Raw genomic sequence first — 20781 nt, forward strand, 5'->3', positions numbered from 1 at the left:
TTTTTTTTTTTTTTTTTTTTTTTTTTTTTACTATGTTATGTTAGTCACCATACAGCACATCCTTAGTTTTTGATGTAGTGTTCCATGATTCATTGTTTGCGTATAGTGCTCCATGCAATACGTGCCCTCCTTAATACCCATCACCAGGCTAGCCCATCCCCCCACCCCCCTCCCCTCTGAAGCCCTCAGTTTATTTCCCAGAGTCCACAGTCTCTTGTGGTTCATTCCCCCTTCTGTTTACCCCCCCTTCATTCTTCCCTTCCTTCTCCTACCGATCTCCCTGCTATTCCTTATGTTCCACGAATGAGTGAAACCATATGATAATTGTCTTTCTCTGCTTGACTGATTTCACTTAGCATAATCTCCTCCAGTCCCGTCCATGTTGCTGCAAATGTTGGGTAATCGTTCTTTCTGATGGCTGAGTAATATTCCACTGTATATATGGACCACATCTTCTTTATCCATTCTTTGTTGAAGGGCATCTCAGCTCCTTCCACAGTTTAGCTATTGTGGACAATGCTGCTATGAACATTGGGGTGCATACTGCCCTTCTCTTCACTATGTCTGTATCTTTGGGGTATACCCAGTAGTGCAATTGCTGGGTCATAGGGTAGCTCTATTTTTAACTTTTTGAGGGACCTCCACACTGTTTTCCAAAGAGCACCACATAATTCTTAATGATATCTTATGGTGTACAGGACAGGGTACCAGGTGTAAAGGGTCAGTTGAATAAAAAACATCTAAATAAAGTTTTTACAATTTAAAGGAGAAAATAAGGCTAGCAGCCATAGTGCCATTGTACATAAGCCTAAAGAAATGTAGAAGAAATAGAGGTGAAGCACTCAGAGCAATCGGAAACAGGAATGAGGGGAATATAAATAGCTGGATTTCTAATTGGATGCTGGGCAGGAAATGGTACTAAAGAGGCCACTTAAAATTCAAATGATGTAAGTCAAATCTGAATTTCCCATCAAAACTGTGTTCTAATGGAAGTTAAGGTTTTAACCAAGGGCCCCTATGCTCACATTTTTAAATATAAATTACAAGAGCAATAAAAAAAAAGTATAAGCCTGTGACCCAGTATAAAGGTATCTAAAGTTTAAATGTATCCAATAAATAGGACAATATTTGGCATGCCTGGGTGGCTCAGTCAGTTAAGCATTTGACTCTTGGTCTCAGCTCAGGTCTTGATCTTGGGGTCGTGAGTTCAGGCCCCACGCAGGGTATGGAGCCTATTTAAAAAACAAAAACAAAAGGACAATATTCTAATCAAATATGTACAGTTTAAAATCATTTAAATGATGAATACTAGGAATGCTTTAGTGTAAAGAAAAAGGGAAGCCCCTGAGGAAAATTCTAGAAAGGACTGAGGACAGTAGCTGTCTGAAGAAGCAAGTTAGAGAGTTCTTAGATGAAGGGCTATGTCTGAAGTAAAGAGTCATTAAGCAAGCTGGAGGTCACAAAGCAAAGGAACAGAGCTGTGTATATAGGAGACCTAGAGATATCTTCCAGAGAAAAGAGACAAGGGCTTATTATAGTACCAGATGACAGTCATCAGGGAAAAAAAAAGGATCTTGTGAATAGTTCAATAAAGAGAATAAACATAGTTTAATGGATTGTCTATTTTAAATGCCTTAGTATTAACATTTGAGTACCCACATGACTTATAAACATGAATGACTATACACTGAATCATTAAGTTGAGGACTGATAACTTCCTAAAAATGGACTATCTACACTGGATTACATTTTACAGTTGGTATCAGTGAAAACTGGTCTAGCACTCAGTATTGTTACTATTGCCTGACATCTTGGGGGGAAAAGTTCTACTTCTGAAAAGCTGGAAGACATGCTAGGTTTAAAAAAAAAAAAGCAAAAATGTATGAAAGAAAGAAATTAAGTACAAAGCAAACAAATAAAAAGTTAAGCCTCTGAAAAAGGAATTATAGGAGACATGTTCCATTATATGAATTACTCTTTTATTTTTATTTTTTAATTTTTATTTATTTTTTATTTATTTTTATTTATTTTTATTTTTTATTTTTTTTAATATTTTATTTATTTATTTGACAGAGATAGAGACAGCCAGCGAGAGAGGGAACACAAGCAGGGGGAGTGGGAGAGGAAGAAGCAGGCTCACAGCAGAGGAGCCTGATGTGGGGCTCGATCCCACAACAGCGGGATCATGCCCTGAGCCGAAGGCAGATGCTTAACCGCTGTGCCACTCAGGCGCCCCTATTTTTTATTTTTTTTTAAAGATTTTATTTATTTGACAGAGAGAGACAGCCAGCAAGAGAAGGAACACAAGCAGGGGGAGTGGGAGAGGAAGAAGCAGGCTCCCAGCAGAGGAGCCTGATGTGGGGCTTGATCCCAGAACTGCGGGATCACGCCCTGAGCCAAAGGCAGATGCTTAACGACTGCGCCACCCAGGCGCCCCTCTTTTATTTTTAAAGCAAGCTCTACACCCAATGTGGGGCTTGAACTCACAACCCTGAGATCAGGAGTCCCATGCTCTACAGACTGAGCCAGATAGGCACCCCGTGAATAATTCTTATTATTTTATTTTTTTTAGATTTTTTTAAAATTTATTTTATTTGAGAGAGAGAGAGACAGCCAGCAAGAGAGGGAACACAGGCAGGGGGAGTGGGGGAGGAAGAAGCAGGCTCCCAGCGGAAGAGCCTGACGTGAGGCTCAATCCCAGAACTCCGGGATCACTCCCTGAGCCGAAGGCAGACGCTTAACGACTGAGCCACCCAGGCGCCCCGCCGTGAATAATTCTTAAGGAAGAAACATCTAGGCCTAATCCACCTCTGCAATAGCTTTTGTATTGTTAGACAAACAGATATCGACAGAGGTATATAAAAACATATTTCCAATATATAATTGGGACACATTTTTCCATAATTTTTAAAGAGATGTAAGAAAAAGGTCTATTTTAGATTCAAGTAAGACACATCACAGAACTTTTTATAAGAGAAGACAAGGAAAGGGAGATTACATTGCATTAGACTGAGCCCTTCACTGTTGTACCAGAATGTGTCAGGTCTGGATATAACAAATTAAACTGGTAAGCAAACCTGAGACTACAAAAGTCAAAAAGTTCTCAGTTGCATTAGAAAAAATATTTAATAATAAAAAGCATATATCGTACGCCTTGTACTATGATTCTTACAAGTGAGGGTCAGAAAATATATATGATGAATAAATATATATATGAATATTTATATATGATATATATGATAAACTATAAGTGAATTTATATCAGTTCTTTCTCATTCAAAAACTTTTTAAAGCCTAAAAGAAGGAATAAGCAGGATTCAGATGAAGGTTAGTTGAAAGATGAAGTGTCAGTATCGGGAAAGGAGGGCACCCTCAGACTTTAAGCAGTTAGAAATATGAGGAAGGCAGCATAAAATGAGATTAAAAAAAAAAACCACTGAATATCAGATTTAGGGACATACCATCTGAAGCACAAATATTTATTGACTGTAAGGAGATCCTACATAAGATTCCCAGCAATAATAATGAATCACAAGCTACAGTGGATATATTTTGCACCATAAAACTGTGCCAAAAGGGAAAATGTCAATATTACCTAAGATGCTCATTAAAAATGAATATATTAATCCAGTCAAATCATGCCCTAGTTTTATTTCTTACCTGAGACTGTTGAGATCGAGATCATCTGTATCAAAATCCAAAAGGGGCTGTGGAGTATCGCTTGGACCGTGAGACTGCAACACGGATGAACTGGATGATATGACTGTGGTTTGGCCTGAGGGATGGATGGTTTTGAACTGGAACTGTGGACCCATCCACAGACGTCTGTGGGGTCCAGTGTGTGTTACAATTTCTACCTGGAACAGATTATGAATCATGATTCAAATGTTTTACGACCTCCTTTGAAGAGCCTTTCGCGATTCCCCCATCCTGTCTCCGAACACCCTCCAAGCCCATCTTAACCAAGTGGGAGAGGTACGGGGCATCCACAATCAAAAGGCAAAGGTAATCACAGCCTATATGCACGTTCTGTACATCATTCTATCGATTTTTACCAAAATAAACAAAAACATTCATTTTGTGTGCATATGTGTATATGTATTTATACGGGTGTGAACACTCACACGTGTGCGCGCGCACACACACACACACACACATATACAACACAAAAGTCAAAGAGTAAAAGGACCAGTTGCCTGCCTCATATAACTATCATCAACTCCCTAGGGACTACCTTCTTTATTCATTCCAGACAGTACTTACCACTTTGTGGGCATGCACTGAATACTACACCTATCAATCCACAGATTAAAAGTAATTCCTTCACTGAGGACCAAGCTCATGACAAACTTGAAGTTGTTCTTGAACTATCCAAGGAAAAGAAGAGGTCTGAAAACATTTTCAACACCCAAAGCCAGTTTCTTTCCATAATTAAATATTATAATTTTCACTATGCTACCCTCAAAATCCCCCAAATCAACTTTTAAATGAAGAGAGTCTTATATACTTTCTCTCAGACTAGATTGGTCTTCAAAATACCATTATTTAATTAGACTGTTTCCTCCACTACCACGAACATCGACACAGGTATTTAAAGAGCTGCAAAACAGTAATGCTAAAATGTTTAGGAATTTCATGCTCTATGGAGGGGATAGGGAATGGTGCCAACATGAAAGACTTTAAAGACAAAGTAGAGAGTAGAAGATACAGAGTATGATCTGAAGATAAACATATCATATGATTTTATACATGAGTAACTTGATGAAGAGACGAAATATGCAAACGTTTGGTGAAAGACTACCTCTCCAGGTCTTTAACTGCTACATCCACGTCTGGATACACACTTTATGGAACTGACTTCCCATGCGCCTTAGTTTTGTCCTGAGTTCTTTTATATTTAATCACATTTCTCTGATTGCAGTGATGAATTCTTAACAAAACATAACTGAAAAGGTTCACAGAGTGCAGCTCTGTGTTTGGTAAGTCCTAAAGGGCAAAAGCATCATGGTCTTGGAACAATATTCACATTCCCACTAATCACAGGGCGAAAAATACTCAGATTTAGGACAGCGATTTCTGATTCAAGTAGTCGTATTCTGCAATGTAAATTAGGCCACAGATAAAGCATTCTGTGTATTTTAAGCTCAAAACCATCCGTGTCACAGAGCCGAGAGGTAAACAGATGCCTATGCAATTTCACTGAGGCGACGGCCAGATGTTCCTATTCACTCTCCTGTTGTGTGCAGTACAAACATATTGTATATACTTTCACACTGACAGCACACATTACCCCTTTTTCTAATTGAAAAGTTGAAGTGAAGGACAGTGGTTTCTTTGCCAGCATTTTTCCCCCGTGGTATCCTCAAGGAAGGAGGCACCTCCGTATACCAGGAACCGAAGCATCGACCCTCCTTCAAGGGGCTTCCCGTGAGTACTTGAAGTGTCATGAAACCTATGTCACCTAGAAACAATCTAATGCCCCGGCTTCCAGATTCCCTTTAGTTTTTGAGGCTCCCCTCCCCGAGAAAGCAGTGAAACTGCACGGGCCTCCACAGAGGCACCTGTCTGGTGAAAAGCCACTTGGATTGGTAATCTGAGACAGGTCATTAACTTCACCAAATGATGTCAGACTGGAGGCAGACATAACAGCATTTGTAATGAAGTCATTCGTAATCTCATCATTTTGAAATCTGCCCAAGTATCTTTTATTTCAAAGCCCGTGAGATGAAGACAGCTTCACCTGGCAAGGGGAGGAAGGGTCAGCTGGAGCTGTCACAGGACTGGCTGGCTCAGAGACCACTGGAGGCAGCAGCACGGGAGCCGAGGAAAGGAGCCCAGCTGGGCACGATCAGGACGTGTGCAGATTAGAAGGCTGACCTTTCCTAGTCGGAGTACGGGCCCAATCTTCAGAAAATGTTGGCTCCACAAAACAGAGCCCACACATTGTTGAATGGCTTCATGGTTTCAACAAGGCCAATTCTCATTTTAATCCAAACAGTCCATCTAAATTAACCCAAGGTTCTAAGGGATATAAATGGATTGTTTAAAAGCTATGTATATTTTATGCCCTCTGTATGAAAGTTAATGTACACACACAACACACACACACACACACACACACATATATATAATACATATAAAATATATGTATATGTATCCTTGCAGCAGTATTTATAAGAAATTCTTAATATGGAAAGACAACTGATGAATTCTTGGAGATCCTACAAAGAGTTCCCAATTCCGCCCATTTTCCTCGAAGGAAAATAACTTTTAAGTTCTTAGAATTCAAGAACAAACACGGACAATGGATTTCTGTTTTCTGTCACTTTAACAGGCCAAACATTTTAGAGCTTTACCTGAGAAAGCCATTCTTCATCTTCCTGTCCACTATGGTCAGAAGCTAAACTGTCATAGGACCCGTGCCGAGTAATGGGCCCCGGACTTCCAGGGGGAACCACTGTAGGAGAAAGAAAGCATATTTAAACAAGTTTAACCCATGCCGTGAAAAAATTCATGTGGCTGCAACCATCCTGGATCCTATGTTAATTTTTAAGATAAAATATGACATTTAATGCACAAGGCAATTCAAATAATTAGTGAACAAGAAAGACTCAATTTCTTAGGAGTAAGAAAGATCTCCAAGTAAGAGTACACTTTGGAAAGTTATCTCCAGGAATTTCGTCAGGACAGATATCAGTGTAAAAGAAATGAACAGCCAACTGCACCTCAGCAGCACGAGGACATGAAGGAGGAGTGACAACCCCGTGACACATGCTCTGGGATTCAGGACATTTCAATCATCTCCAACTAACAAAGAAATTAATCTGATGCAGTTCCTATAATTTGGGAAGGAATTTTTACAACAAACATCAAGATTCCTGAAGAGTCTATTTAGTAGTTTCATATAAATTAAAAGCCATAAATATGCATTTTTAACTGAAAAATACTTCTAGTTCCTGAAACATTTCGTTTATCCAAAGAAATATTTCATTTTCTTGGGTACTTCAGTAGTTTCCCCAATTCTTAAGTAGTAGAATATAGGCTTAAAATACAAAGCGCCTATTTTCTCATATGAAGAAGAACCTTTGCTTAGTCAAAGCAATAAAATTATTCAACAAACATTGAGTTGCTGCTATAAACCAAATATTACCCCCCCAAAACGTAGCCTCTTCTTTTTAAAGTCCCATAGTATTTATTTATTTTTATTATAAAATTGACTATTTTTTTGGAATACTTTTAAGTTCACAGAAAAATTGAGCAGAAGACACAGTGATTTCTCATACTCTCTGCCCCTATCTATGATTTTAATACTCAGAGAAATAAAGCAGTGAAGTACTGGGGGAAGTAGGAAAGAAAGGAAAAAAGGAGGAAGAAAAGTATATGAGTATTTAAAAAAGACGAAATAGAAAAGAACGAGATGCAGAAAATTATCTCATAATTTCCATCACCCGGAAATTGGTGTGTATGCATCTACAAATGCTACATTCATTAGGCTACATTCTTAAAAACGAAATAAAAGGATATAAACATATTTAAATCTCTTAATGCTTATTAGGAGTTATACTCCTTCACAAGCAGTGACCGAGAATACTAATCTCACTGCACTCTTGCCAGACAAGGCATTCTGAAGAACTAAATCTTAGTGAAATAGAGGAGAAGAACCTAGGGCAAGGTTTTAAAGGGTGCGCGCTCAAAAAAAACCTAACTTACTTAACTGGCTGGTGGAGAAGTGGTACCTAAGCCATCAACTACCATTCAGAGAGGGATAAATAGTATTAAAGTGTAAGATTTGCAGAGGTGAAAACGATTAGCTACTATTTTTTCAAAATCATAGTTCTACTTCTAAGAGGTATGCTGGCATTTGGCACAAAACATCAGTGATCACCAAAGCATAACATTTAATTTCTTATGCTTCTCAACAATTATCGTGAAGAAAAGAGCATCATAATAATTATCTAATTAATATTTAAGCATCCTCTTGGGAATAATTTTGGTGTATATTGCAAAACTATTAAGTAAATTTATGTTTGCAAAAGGCTTTGTTCCTAAACCATTTGTTATCTTTTCAATAAATAAATTTTATATAAAATTCTTTTTTGGGGGGCGCCTGGGTGGCTCAGTCGTTAAGCGTCTGCCTTCGGCTCAGGGCGTGATCCTGGTGTTATGGGATCGAGCCCCACATTAGGCTCCTCCGCTATGAGCCTGCTTCTTCCTCTCCCACTCCCCCTGCTTGTGTTCCCTCTCTCGCTGGCTGTCTCTCTCTGTCAAATAAATAAATAAAATGCTAAATAAATAAATAAATAAATAAATAAATAAATAAATAAATAAAATTCCTTTTTTAAAAAGATTTATTTATTTATTTTAGAGAGAGAGCGAGCGGGGGGAAGGAGCAGAGGGAGAGGGAGGAGAGAATCTCAAGCGGACTCCCACTGAGCACAGAGCCCAACGTGGGGCTCAATCTCACAACCCTGAGATCATGACCTGAGCTGAAATCAAGAATCGAACGCTTAAACCAACTGAGCCACCCAGGCGCCCCCATATTAAGTTCTTAATAGAGAACAGAACAAGTGGGTCCTCCAAACCCTCTATAAATAGTAGTCAAGAAGGTGACTAAGGACAAATATCTAAAGGTCAGGACATACTTTGGAAAGGAGCTGAGGGCGGAGAAGATTTTAAAGAGGTGAGAGAATAGGCCATGCAGATATCTGAGGGGGAAGTGTCACAAAGAGACTATCAAGTACAAAGATTTTGAAGTGGGAGCATAAGGAAAATGTTTTGGTAATTATTAGGAGGCTGACATGGTTGGGTGTGGTGAGGCAGGTTGAGAATGGAAGATGAGTCAGTAAAACAAAGGGGGTGGGGAGGGAGGACCAGCAGGTGGCTTCGGGCTTTTTTCCCCCAATAAAGCTAGGGTAATTGAAAGACATTAGAAAGTGTGTAAAGAGAAGTGAGAAATTACATCCTTGTATAACTAACTAGTATTTAATGAGAATGTTTTCAAGAGTTCACGTTGCATTCTATATATGCTGAGCCCAGGCTAGTACCTGTCACAGAATTAGCACTCTGTAAGTATTAAGTGAATGGAATTTTGGAGTCCGGACTAAATGAGGACACCAGAATGGATGGACGTTTATCTATCCATTATCAAAATGGGATGAACTTAAACAGAATACAGTGTCAGGGAAGGGGTAAGGAGTAGGATTGTAGATGAAACAAGATTAGTCATGAGTTGATCATTGCTGAAGCTGGATGACAGGTACAAGGAGAGTCATTATATTATTATTTTCTAATTTTGTGTATGCTTGGCATTTTCCATAGTAAAAAGTTCAAAAAAGAATAATATGAAAAAGAATCCTCCTCCTGCCAACCGTCCCCCTACTTTCCAAAGAAAGTGATAAAAATACCAAATACATATCTATGAAACATTAAATCTGAATCGTGAATTCCTAGAGATTTTAAGAGTTCCATACCTTATGTTCACTAAAAAATAGTTTTCCAATAGCTTTGAAGCATCCAGAAGATTCACAATATAAAATACAAGTGCAATGGGATAACATTTTCAATATCAAATAAATATCCTTCCCTCTCCCTCATATTTCTTTGTGTTTAAAAATTTTCCCCAATCCAGGTGGGAAGAACATTCCATGTTCACTCGTTAAGGAAGCAATGACATACCAAGTCACGATGAAAAAAGAATTCAAAACCTTGACCCTGGCATAAGAAAAAAAAAACCCTGAAAGTATGATAATTAAAAGCAAGGCTTCCATACTCTCTAACTAGTCAATTATTAGGAGAGATTGAGATTAGAGCAAGAGTGCCATCAGCAGAAAGGGGTAAAAGAGGGTCCTTAAAGAAGGGTAAAAAAAATGACAGAATCCCAGGAGTTTTAGGGATAAAACATCTGTGAAAAATCCTATCTTCGTTCTTGGGTAAAGTTCAAGGAAGTAGCAAGAGATCCCACATGGTTCAAGAGAAGAAGAGGTGTGCACACTGTGTGTCTACACAGTCAAGTCTGTGATAACCTCTCCAAGTTCCCTGTGGATCAGCTGAGAATAATACTGTGTATGTGTACAAGAGGAATATGGATGAGATCCAGAGAACTGACAGGCTTTGAAAAGGCTCTGAAGTGGAAACAAGGATGGATACCACAGAGACCTACTGAACCAGTAACCAATGACCAGTTGGGAACTGGGACATCCCAGGGGTAACAACAATAAGGATAAAACATCTCCAACTCTCCCATCTCTTATCTTTGCACTCTGCAGGTCCTATAGAATTTAGAAGCAATTTTGGAGGAGGTATAACTGACTTAGATTAATTTTTCCACACTCGTTAGAAAGAAGGCACAAAAGAGAATTACATAAGAGAGTTTGTTTATCGAAAAAAATTAAGTTCCACGTCTCACAAGCCTGAGTTTAATGGACCAACACAGACATCTTCTATATACAGAAAAATGTTCAGTATCTTTTACATTTACCAACTATTCTTAGATCATTAATAAACTTGAGACAGGAAAAGAATATGGAATTTTGTAATAAAAATCTCTGCCATGTTCCTTCCCTGCCTTAGGAACAGTAATTTAAAACAAACCTATCCATCTGACTAGAAAGGCTACCCTGCCAATTTACTTGAGAGAATACAACTTCAAAAGCACTGCCTCTGCACACAGGCATGTGGTAACTACAGAGCGACAAGAAGGGCAGGATGAGCACATCATCGTGAGGTAACTGTGAGCCAGACTTTGTTTAGATTGTGTTCTCAGGAAAGCAGCTCAGGCTTCTGGTGGGTAAATAAATGCTAAAAAAATCACGAAGTGTATTTTGCTGTCTTACAGTGATATATGGGTGTGTCTATGTGTTCATATGTGTGTTTCTATGTATATATTTATATATTTTCATATGTGTTTATGTGCAAAGCAAACAAAAACAAATCCGCTTCAGTGCCGAGCTTTGCAAATTAGTCCTGTTATCAAAACCCAAAAAACTTCCAAGTCGGTAGAACAACATAAGTAAAATTATGAACAGAAGGATGAAATGCTCCTTTGTTAACGACCCCATGTCTGAATCCCACATAACAAAATTCTCAATATTATAAAGTGGAAATGTCAATTCATAATATAACTTCTCAAATATGTAAATAGTTTGCACAAGTTCTCTGGTTTTGAATTTTTAGATGTCTTCTGTTCCATAACGTAAGAATCAATCAGTATAGAATTTTTACAAATTACCCATATAAAAGTATTTCCGAGTTAGAGAAAGTTAAAAGTATTAATTTAGATGCTGTTAAACTACAGCTACAAAGTATTAGCTACTCAAATAATAACTGCTAAATTAAACAGTTATAAACGTTGTATTTTTTTTAAGATTTTATTTTATTTATTTGGGGCACCTGGGTGGCTCAGTCAGTTAAGCGTCTGCTTCGGCTTGGATCATGATCCCAGGGTCCTGGGACTGAGCCCCGCATCAGCTTCCTCTGCCTGCCACTCCCCCTGCTCGTGCTCTCTCTCTCTCAAATAAATAAATAAAATCTTTTTTAAAAAGATTATTTGAGAGACAGAGAGAGAGAGAGAGAGAGAGCACGAGTGGGGGGGGGGCAACTCCCTGCCAAGAAGAGGCCTGATGTGGGGCTGGATCCCAGGACCCTGAGGTCATGACCTGAGCCAAAATCAGACACTTAACCCACTGAACCGCCCAAGCACCCCAAGAGTTATAAACATTGTATTAACAGACATCTAAAGACACTCAAGGGGCGCCTGGGTGGCTCAGTCATTAAGCATCTGCCTTCGGCTCAGGTCATGATCCCAGGGTGCTGGGATGGAGCTCTGCATCGGGTGCCCTGCTCAGTGGGAAGCCTGCTTCTCCCTCCCTGCTCACCCTGCTTGTGTTTCCTCTCTCGCTGTCTCTCTCTGTCAAAATAAAACAAACAAAAAAAGACACTCTAAAGTCTTCTTTTTAACACTGGTTAATAGAATGAATATAGACTATTACTTGTAGGTTAGGATATGTAAGATTAAATCAAGGTTCCAAAAATGAGTTATTACTCGGGGCGCCTGGGTGGCTCAGTCATTAAGCGTCTGCCTTCGGCTCAGGGCGTGATCCCGGAGTCCTGGGATCGAGCCCCACATCAGGCTCCTCAACTGGGAGCCTGCTTCTTCCTCTCCCACTCCCCCTGCCTGTGTTCCCTCTTTCACTGGCTGTCTCTCTCTCTCTCTCTGCCAAATAAATAAATAAAATCTTTAAAAAAAAGAATGAGTTATTACTAGTTGTAGAGAAATTTAAATCTCTTGACATTTCAGGATGTTTTTCCCAAAACGGTAACAGTATATCCTCAATTCCAAAGAACCAAATTCTTTCTAAAATATCTGAAAAGTAATAACTAGATCTCAGTAACCTAGGTTCACCTGCAAAATATCTAGTCTTCCAGTGAGAAGACTAAGTTTTTACCATTAATATATTGAATATATTAGGGCAGGTAATTCTTTTTCTTAGTGTATTGAGCATGGTTTAGATATTCAGAAAAAAGCCAGATCTCCTAACTGTGGAGATTACAACAGAACGCACAGAGTCTAGGTATTCTGTTAAGATGAAAGAATAAACAGAATACTTATTTGCTCCCAGCACCACTTGCTCTTAAAGCAATGAAAGAAAAAAAGATTTGACAATGCATATCGAAATAAACAGACCAACCACTTACAGGTTATAAGCATCCTTTTAACACAAACTAACACAGAACTTATTTGTGAAGCCAACGAAGGAAAAATCTATTTGGTTCTGTTCTGTTCTTGTTCTACTCTTCTGTGCATTTCTTGAACTCCCAGTAATAAATTCTCTTACATGGAACTCTGGAAGCTTCAGAGGACATAGCTAACCTCCTATAGGTTCTGCTGCCAGTGAACTCCACACTCCCAACTTCAGGGGATGGTAAAAAGCTATTCTCCTTGAAATGAACCTCAGTGCAATTGGAATCAGGGAAATCTTCTTCTCAAGTAAGGGGCAAAACGCTAGTCCAACTGGTATCTAGTTTTTTATGTGAGATACAACTCTCTGCTTTAGCTCCTGTTGAAAAACCTACAATATGCCTATAAGCTGAACATATAAATCTAGAAAGAGACTTAGGGAGTCTTAATATGAAGAAATGATGGTTGGATCCAAAGGTTTTTATTTGGAGAAGTGAGTGTGAGCTGGGTCATACTGGCAGCCGTGTGGGCAGTGGAACAAAGTCTTCTTCGAAAGATTCAAGACCAAATGCAGCTTGTTTCCTACTCCCTATCGTAACCCCACCAACCCTCCCAAACAATAAACCCTTCGCCACACTGAAATCTCTAGTGGAGACCTGAGAGGTGAATAATGTTGTGCTGGCATTATTCGGTCCTTTCAGTTACTTAGGGGAACAACATTCCTTTTTCTACCAAAAGAGAAATTTGTGAGTTAAATGACATCATATTGCCTTGAATGAAACAGCTCAGGCTCAAAGTTCACCCAAAGGCCAACAATGATAAACTCTCTTCCAAAGACAAATTTCAATACATTTTTTAGTACTTATTAAAAACAGCATTTATACAGCAGCCAGACAATAAGAGAGGGCTCTTTACCAAACTGTTTCTGATCAGAAAGCACTCGGGACCTGAGGAAGAAACACTGCTTGGGAATGCAGTTTCCTAGCACAGAACCCAAAATCTGGTTTAAAAAGTGAGGCTCAAAAGACAAATCATCTAAAGGCAACGTGGTCTATAGGCGTTTCCCAATGAACAAGCAATTCACAAAAGAGGAAATACAACAGCCAACAAGCACGGTAAATTGTAGTCGTCACAGACTTGCAAATTCCAGCAAGTCAGGCTTTCATACTATCAAACTGGCAAAAATTAAACCCCGGCCTTTTAAACAATAATTTTTTAAAAAGGGAGAAGGCTCTCGGGTCAAAAATAACACACCTAAATACACTGGGAAATGGGAAGCATCCTTATTCTTATTAAGGAAGCAACTCTATTTCTACTAAGTCTAGAAGGAAGTTTTTCTCTGATTTATAACTGTTTCTATTAAACGTAAAGGGACTCACTGTATTTCACACACAGCGGAGTTAAGGCACGGCACTATTTATTACTGGCTATTCTGTTTATTAGGTGCCAACTCTCATACCAAAGCAACAACAGCTGAACTGATACAATATATGAAAGGGAACAAGCCTTACCCATGTTATATACTAAACGGATCGATGATTTCCCTTGCACCCTGACCCTGTGGTACCATAGATGTTCTCTAATTAATTATTAAAGTTTTCTAACAGTCAGTCATTGTACATCTCTGGTTTCACTTTCCTTTTATTCCACATTCCCAGAAGAACAGTCACAGGCAATATATAACGAGAAAAACGACATATCCTCATTGCCTATGAGATAATAGATTTCGCTGAATACCTGACAACACTGGGTGCGTCTCTTGCCCGCCCTGCTCTGTCTCCTTTCCCGACCCCCACGGCATCATCTAATATTCCCACAGAAGACATAAACTAAGGAGCTTTCATTTGTTATTCCGGCTGCCATAACGGTCATGTGACATACAGCATCTGGACAAGTTATACCTGGAGGTAGTCTGGAAGGGTTCACAATTTAGTTTTGCTCAACATCACCATAAATAGTGTAGAATGAAGAGAAAGAATAAAACATGCTGGCTTCATGCTAATAGCAAGATTGGTTATTCTACTAAACATTTCACACTAAAGAGACTGCAACAATCCCTTCAAAACATTTGCAATTAAGGTCAAGGTGGAGTTTATTTACCTGGAATGATGTATACAGTGCCTATTTAATGTGTATTATGGCAACTCATTTCTTAGTACAACTATATTATATATACATTAAAACAATAGCAGGACAGCTTAGAAAGTCCACCCTTACTATTTTAAAAAGATCACATTATGGCTACATAATACCTTGCCTGTAGTTTATGGACAACAACTTTGTCTTACTATGGGCTGCAGAATCTAGCCAGACATGTAAGTCTAAACAACAAAAGCAGTCTTACGAAAGCTCACCTTTACGGAAGTGTAGGATACAAGGCATCACTTAGAGGAGTGGCCTCCCAGGAGGGGATGAGGAGGCCTGGGACAGAGACGGCTTATTTTTCAGTAAATATTCCTGGATACCTTTTAAACTGTATTTCCTGTGTACCTACTTAACATTTGTATTTATAAAAAGTCATGGAATAAGCACACTCCAATTGTTACGGTTAGTGCAGTCAATCCAGGAAGTCAAGAAAGGAAAACAGAGAAATCAGATGAATATCAATGAAAGATGGAAACCAATGTATGAAATAAAGGTTGAGCTTATTGCATAATGAGTCATACATTCCCGCCCCCCCCCCATTTTCTTAGGTTCGATGATGTTTTCTTTCAGGGGGAGTTGTAGACGTGCTCATATACACTCATTCTCCTACTCATTCCACATAGAGCCATTTATCATTATCTCTATTCACACACACAGATAGCAAACATAGGACCAGCTTTTAGCAACTGCTCAAGGACACGTGGTAGTATGTGTTTCTGTTGATGGAAATGACTATTTGCTGGAAGCCAGGTCTCCTAGTGCTAATTCTATGTAGAATCATGAGCTGTAATCCTTCAATAATGGCAAATGAATTCTTACAGATAACCCTCTATGTTAGATGCATTTCTTTCAAGAATAATCAATTCTCCACTCTAAATTCAAGGAACACTATAAAATATAATACCCTTTACAAAGAGACTAAGATGAGTAGAGGATATGCAGAAACTTTTGTGAATTGATGTCTTGAAGGTAAAAAAAAAAAATCACTGTTTTTGGTCATTAGACTGCATTCAGTTATCAATGTACCAATTTGTGTAAGTAGGCAATAGGCCAGTTATTGAAAACTCACTGTTCTTGGTCCCATCTATAATGGCATAGTTGAAGAGCAAACACTCTAATGTAGTTAGTCCAGCCTCCACAATAAAGTACAAAAAACAAAAATAAAGGGGAAGCAGTTGTTTGTAAATGTAAAAATGACAAAATCATTTTTTGCAAAGAATTAATGCAGGTTCTTCCCTGCTTCATGTACTTAGTATCTAGTTACATATTAGATAAGTCCTGATCATTATACAGCAGGAAGAATTAAGTACAGATTTTCTCCTGCCTAAGCAAAAGAGGTAAAGTTCTCTTGGCATGGAGAGTTAAAAGCTTTTAGGCGTGGAAGACATCAACGTTTGCAACCTATACGTAAGAATATAATAGAAATCTTTCCAAACAATCACTAAGGATCCAACAATGTGTTCCACACAATAGAGAAACTACAAGTTCAAATTTTTACCTCTAAATAAATCAGAAAATCCACAGAACCAGGAAGATAGGGGAAAGAATGAGACAGAGAATACTAGCCCACAGCCACCACAGGGTTTTCTCTCTTTCCAAATGCAAGACAACAGTTTCAAAGGTTTGCTCTCCCCTCTATTTCTCCGCAGTGTAAAACTACTAGAAAGAGTTGCCTCCACAAATCATTGCCATGGCGTAAACTACATATTATGTAATGGCCGAGTAGTTAAGTTTTTTTTAAGTCCTTATCATTAGATACATACTAAAATATTTGTAGGTGAAAAGATACAATAGTGGGTCTCATAATACTTTATCTGCCATACATTTAAAAAAAAAAAAGATTTTTTGGGTACAAAGTTGGCTCAATCAGTAGATCCTGTGACTCTTGATCTCGGGGTTGTCAGTTCGAGCCCCACATTGGTGTAGAGATTACTTCAAAATAAAATCTTTAGGGGTGCCTAGTGGCTCAGTTGGTTAAGTATCTGCCTTCGGCTCAGGTCATGATCCCAGGGTCCTGGGATCGAGCTCTGCCTCAGGCTCCCTGCTCCATGGAGAGTCTGTTTCTCCCTCTCCTTTTGCCCCTCCCCACCCCTGCTTGTGCACGCTCTCTCTTTTTCGCTCTCTCTCTCAAATAAATAAATAAAATATTTTTTTAATAAAATAAAATCTTAAAAGATTTTAAAGGAACAGAAAAAAAACAAGAGAGGGACAACGTTGTTAACTGCTGAAGCTGGGTAGTAGGTAGCTTTGTTACACGGGTCACTGTCTTTCTGTGGATGCTTGAACATTTCCATACTTAAATTTTTTTTAGACTGTTGTGTGATTCTCGGAGTCCACAGTCTCTCATGCTTCATTCCCCCTTCTGATTACCCCCCCTTTCTTTATCACTTTCTTCTCCTACCGATCTTCCTAGTTCTTATGTTCCATAGATGAGAGAAACCATATGATAATTGTCTTTCTCTGCTTGACTTATTTCACTTAGCATTATCTCCTCCAGAGGGGAAGGGGGTGGAGGAATGGGATAGGCTGGAGATGGGTGGTGGGGAGGGCACGTATTGCATGGTGCACTGGGTGTTATATGCAACTAATGAGTCATTGAATTTTACATCAAAAACCAGGGATGTACTGTATGGTGACTAACATAATATAATAAAAAATATTAAAATAAAATGAAATAAAATAAAAAGACTGCTGTGTGAAGGTTTGAAAAAAAAACTGAGCAGATATGTCTTGATCTGCAGACTGACTCAGAGTCATCTTGATTCTTTTCTTGGCTAGGGTATGAGATGTGTGAAGTATCCAGAACTATGTTGTTTTCATACAGCACTGTATGTGTGAGAATCATTCATGGTAATTCCTTTAGCTCTGGTTTACTGGATAACATTTAATTTCTATTCTCTATAACAAATTCGAATAGTCTGTCCCTCCTTCATCTCTCCTTTCCCTTCCTTCTTTCTTTTTCTGCCTTCCTTTCCCCCCTCCTTCCCTTCTCCTTCATCTTTCTCTCTCATTGCTTTCCAAAAAAAATTTTTTTGAAAATCACCTAATTAATATTATATGAATACATGCTTATTATAAACCTCAAGAACATGAAGTAAAAAAATGAAAGGTTTACTGGAATAGTGAACAGTGATTCCAATGATAATCTTTCAGAAAATCAAATGTTCTTCTGGCACTTTAGAAGTCTTAAGTTTGAGAGTCTTACATTTTTAAGTAGAACTTTCAGAGCGTTAAGGCAACTATCACAAAGGATTCCCAGGGTAAAGCCTTTTAGAATGCACCGTAAACCAAGAAGAATTTCACTCCCTATAAAATTACTAAGGAAAGGAAGATACTCAAAACAAGTCTAAAAGAAATTTTCAATTTGCATCAATAAATTAGAATTGCTGAGTAAAATGTCTTTCTATAGTTTTGAAAATGCACATATATTAGGATAGAGCCACGCTTACCCAGGTGACCACTTAAGAACGGAAGAGATATGATCTAGCACAAATGTTTTATCTTCACTGTTGTCTGTTAACAACAAAGTATCTTTAGCAGTGCCATCTGGTAGGATTCCAGTCATAAAGCACTTGGAATTGAGAGAGACAAGAAAGACATCCAAGAGAACAAGGATATCACTTCAATTAACACCAACTACAACCGACAGCTATCTCTAGTGAGTTTTTATTCCATCCAAGATAATGTGTGAAGCTTTTTGGATAAATAATCTTATTTAGTCTAGCAACGATTCTGCAAAGCAGGTATTGTCAATTTCCCATTTCAAAGACAGGTAAACTAAAAAGCCCAGGGAGGTTAAGTTATTTGCCCCAAATCACTCAGCTAGCAGTTAATAGAAAAGGAATCTAGAACTGCAAACTCCAAAGACCATGTTTTAATTTGAAGTATAAACTGTTTCAATTCATCATGACTTTACCTAGTGAGTTCATTACTTTAAATTAAAATTTTCATATAAACATGTGAAAGATCTTATCCCCAAATACCTACTATATCATTAACTCAGAGTCTCCATAATTTGTGTTCCATGTCTCCTTAATTTAATATAATCATTTTTATCATCTTAATAAACATCTATGGATCCTGATCTGAGATACCATCCAAAGCTATCAAACAATGCAGAAAAATTACCTTGACCAAAAGAGTTCACAACACAAGGAAGTTACAGACATTCAAGGAAACTTTACATATAATGACAGAAACAAAGAAACATATACTTTGGGCCACAGCTCTACATTCTCTGTAATATTCCTGAGGAATCAGAAGACTTCATTTTAGAAAATATTGAATTGGTTTTATATTTAGAAGTATATTGACATAACCATGAAGGACCACTGGCACCTGGAATATAGCCTTGGAAGGCAGCAAAGTGCCCAAGAGGAAAAAAAAAAAAACACCACCAAAAAAACCCTACTAGCCTCAAAATACTCCTTATAAATCTCAGCTCTGACCCAGACTTGACATCATATAAGAGTGATTCTGGTGTTCTTCATGTGGTCATAAAATACAAAGAAAGCATAGTAGAAAAGGCAAGGAACTGATGGTATAAAGGCTGAAGGCAACTCAGTGTTTCTCGTCTCTCTACCAAGTTCCACAAAATCACATGGCAAAAAGCCTCCTGTCATATGACAACAATAAGGAGAACAGATTCTAACTGTAGAGAGACAATCTATGGCATTCACCCACCTCCTTTATGCCTCGGTCACTGGGTGGTTACCTTTATTTAGTAAGACGGATCATGAGAAAATTTTTTTTCTGGAAAGGAGAAATTCAGTGATGATAAAAAGCTTATACAGCATCAAAGCAAAAGTAAAGCTTTGACTTAAAATGAGAATGCACATGTAAGATGGACAAATAGAGATAAAATGAAGAATTGAGCAAAAAGGATCAACTACAGAGTTTGCCTGGTATTTTCCACTTTTCTGGAATAATAACTAAAAACTGTTTTGCAGTCAGTAGAGCCTGAAACCTCTACAACACAGCAGAAATTGTCATTTTTGTATCAGTTAAAGGATAGTAGGTAAGAGCAGTCCTTCTATTAATGGCAAAGAAGTGTAGATACGCACATAAGTAACACTACCATAAAGTAGAGATTTTTGTTTTAACAAAATCCATATTTATGTGATTATATTTCCTATGGTTGAGAGCAGCTATAATTAATGGATTTCCCTCCTTCTCTTAATGCAGCCATTTGTCAATTCAAATACAGAATGTCCAATCAATTTTGATGTATTTAGTAAGCAATTTGTCAAATGGTGCTATAATCCAGTTAATATATTAATTCTTGTCGTGGAGAGAGTTCTGACAACTACAGTTGACCCTTGAGCAAAATGGGAGTTAGGGGTGCCAAAGCCCCCCAATCAAAAATCCATGTATAACTTTTGATTCCCCCCAAACTTACTACTAATTGCCTATTGTGACTGGAAGGCTTACCAATAAACAGTCAACACGTATTTTGTATGTTGTATGTACTATATACTGTATTCTTACAATAAAATCAGCTAGAAAAAATTAAAATATTATTAACAAAATCATAAGGAAGAAAAAATACATTTACAGTACTATACTATTGAAAAAAAATTCGCATATAAGTAGACCCACGCAGTTCAAACGCACGCTGTTGAAGGGTCAACCGTATGTGGTTTTCCATAACTGGTTTGGAGAGAAAAATCTGTCCTGGGACTCAAAGGTCATTCTCTGGAGATAACACCTCTATGTCCCAATATCTGAGAGCATGCTATAGCACATCACTTAACAGGAAAACTATTTTGCTGGAATAAAGACAGCTGGGTTCCCCTGGATAGTGTGGCTGCTGATTCCTTGTAATGAGCTGGGTTTCTCTGAATCCCTGTGTATCTCATATGTTTTTTAATAAAGTCAGCAAACCCATACATGTGATACTAAATGCAAAGTAAGTGCACTTCTAAGAGAGGTATAAGGCTTTACTAATGAAATGTATGGAT

The 20781-nt window shown here is 38.2% G+C and overlaps 1 protein-coding gene across 7 annotated transcripts in view; it reads right to left on the minus strand.

Annotated features, from left to right (window-relative positions):
• Positions 1-20781, minus strand: part of BCAS3 (BCAS3 microtubule associated cell migration factor) — a 588999-nt gene that overhangs the window by 259248 nt on the left and 308970 nt on the right. For all 7 annotated transcript variants that reach the window (XM_040640930.1, XM_040640931.1, XM_040640928.1 and 4 more), the window contains 2 exons: positions 6357-6457; positions 3661-3857 (listed from right to left, as the gene is read on the minus strand). In XM_040640930.1, the coding sequence (XP_040496864.1) occupies positions 3661-3857; positions 6357-6457 (298 nt within the window). The remainder of the gene's footprint in view (positions 1-3660; positions 3858-6356; positions 6458-20781) is intronic.

This window comes from Ursus maritimus, unplaced genomic scaffold (assembly GCF_017311325.1).
Source record: "Ursus maritimus isolate PB19 unplaced genomic scaffold, ASM1731132v1 scaffold_24, whole genome shotgun sequence".
Taxonomy (NCBI): domain Eukaryota; kingdom Metazoa; phylum Chordata; class Mammalia; order Carnivora; family Ursidae; genus Ursus; species Ursus maritimus.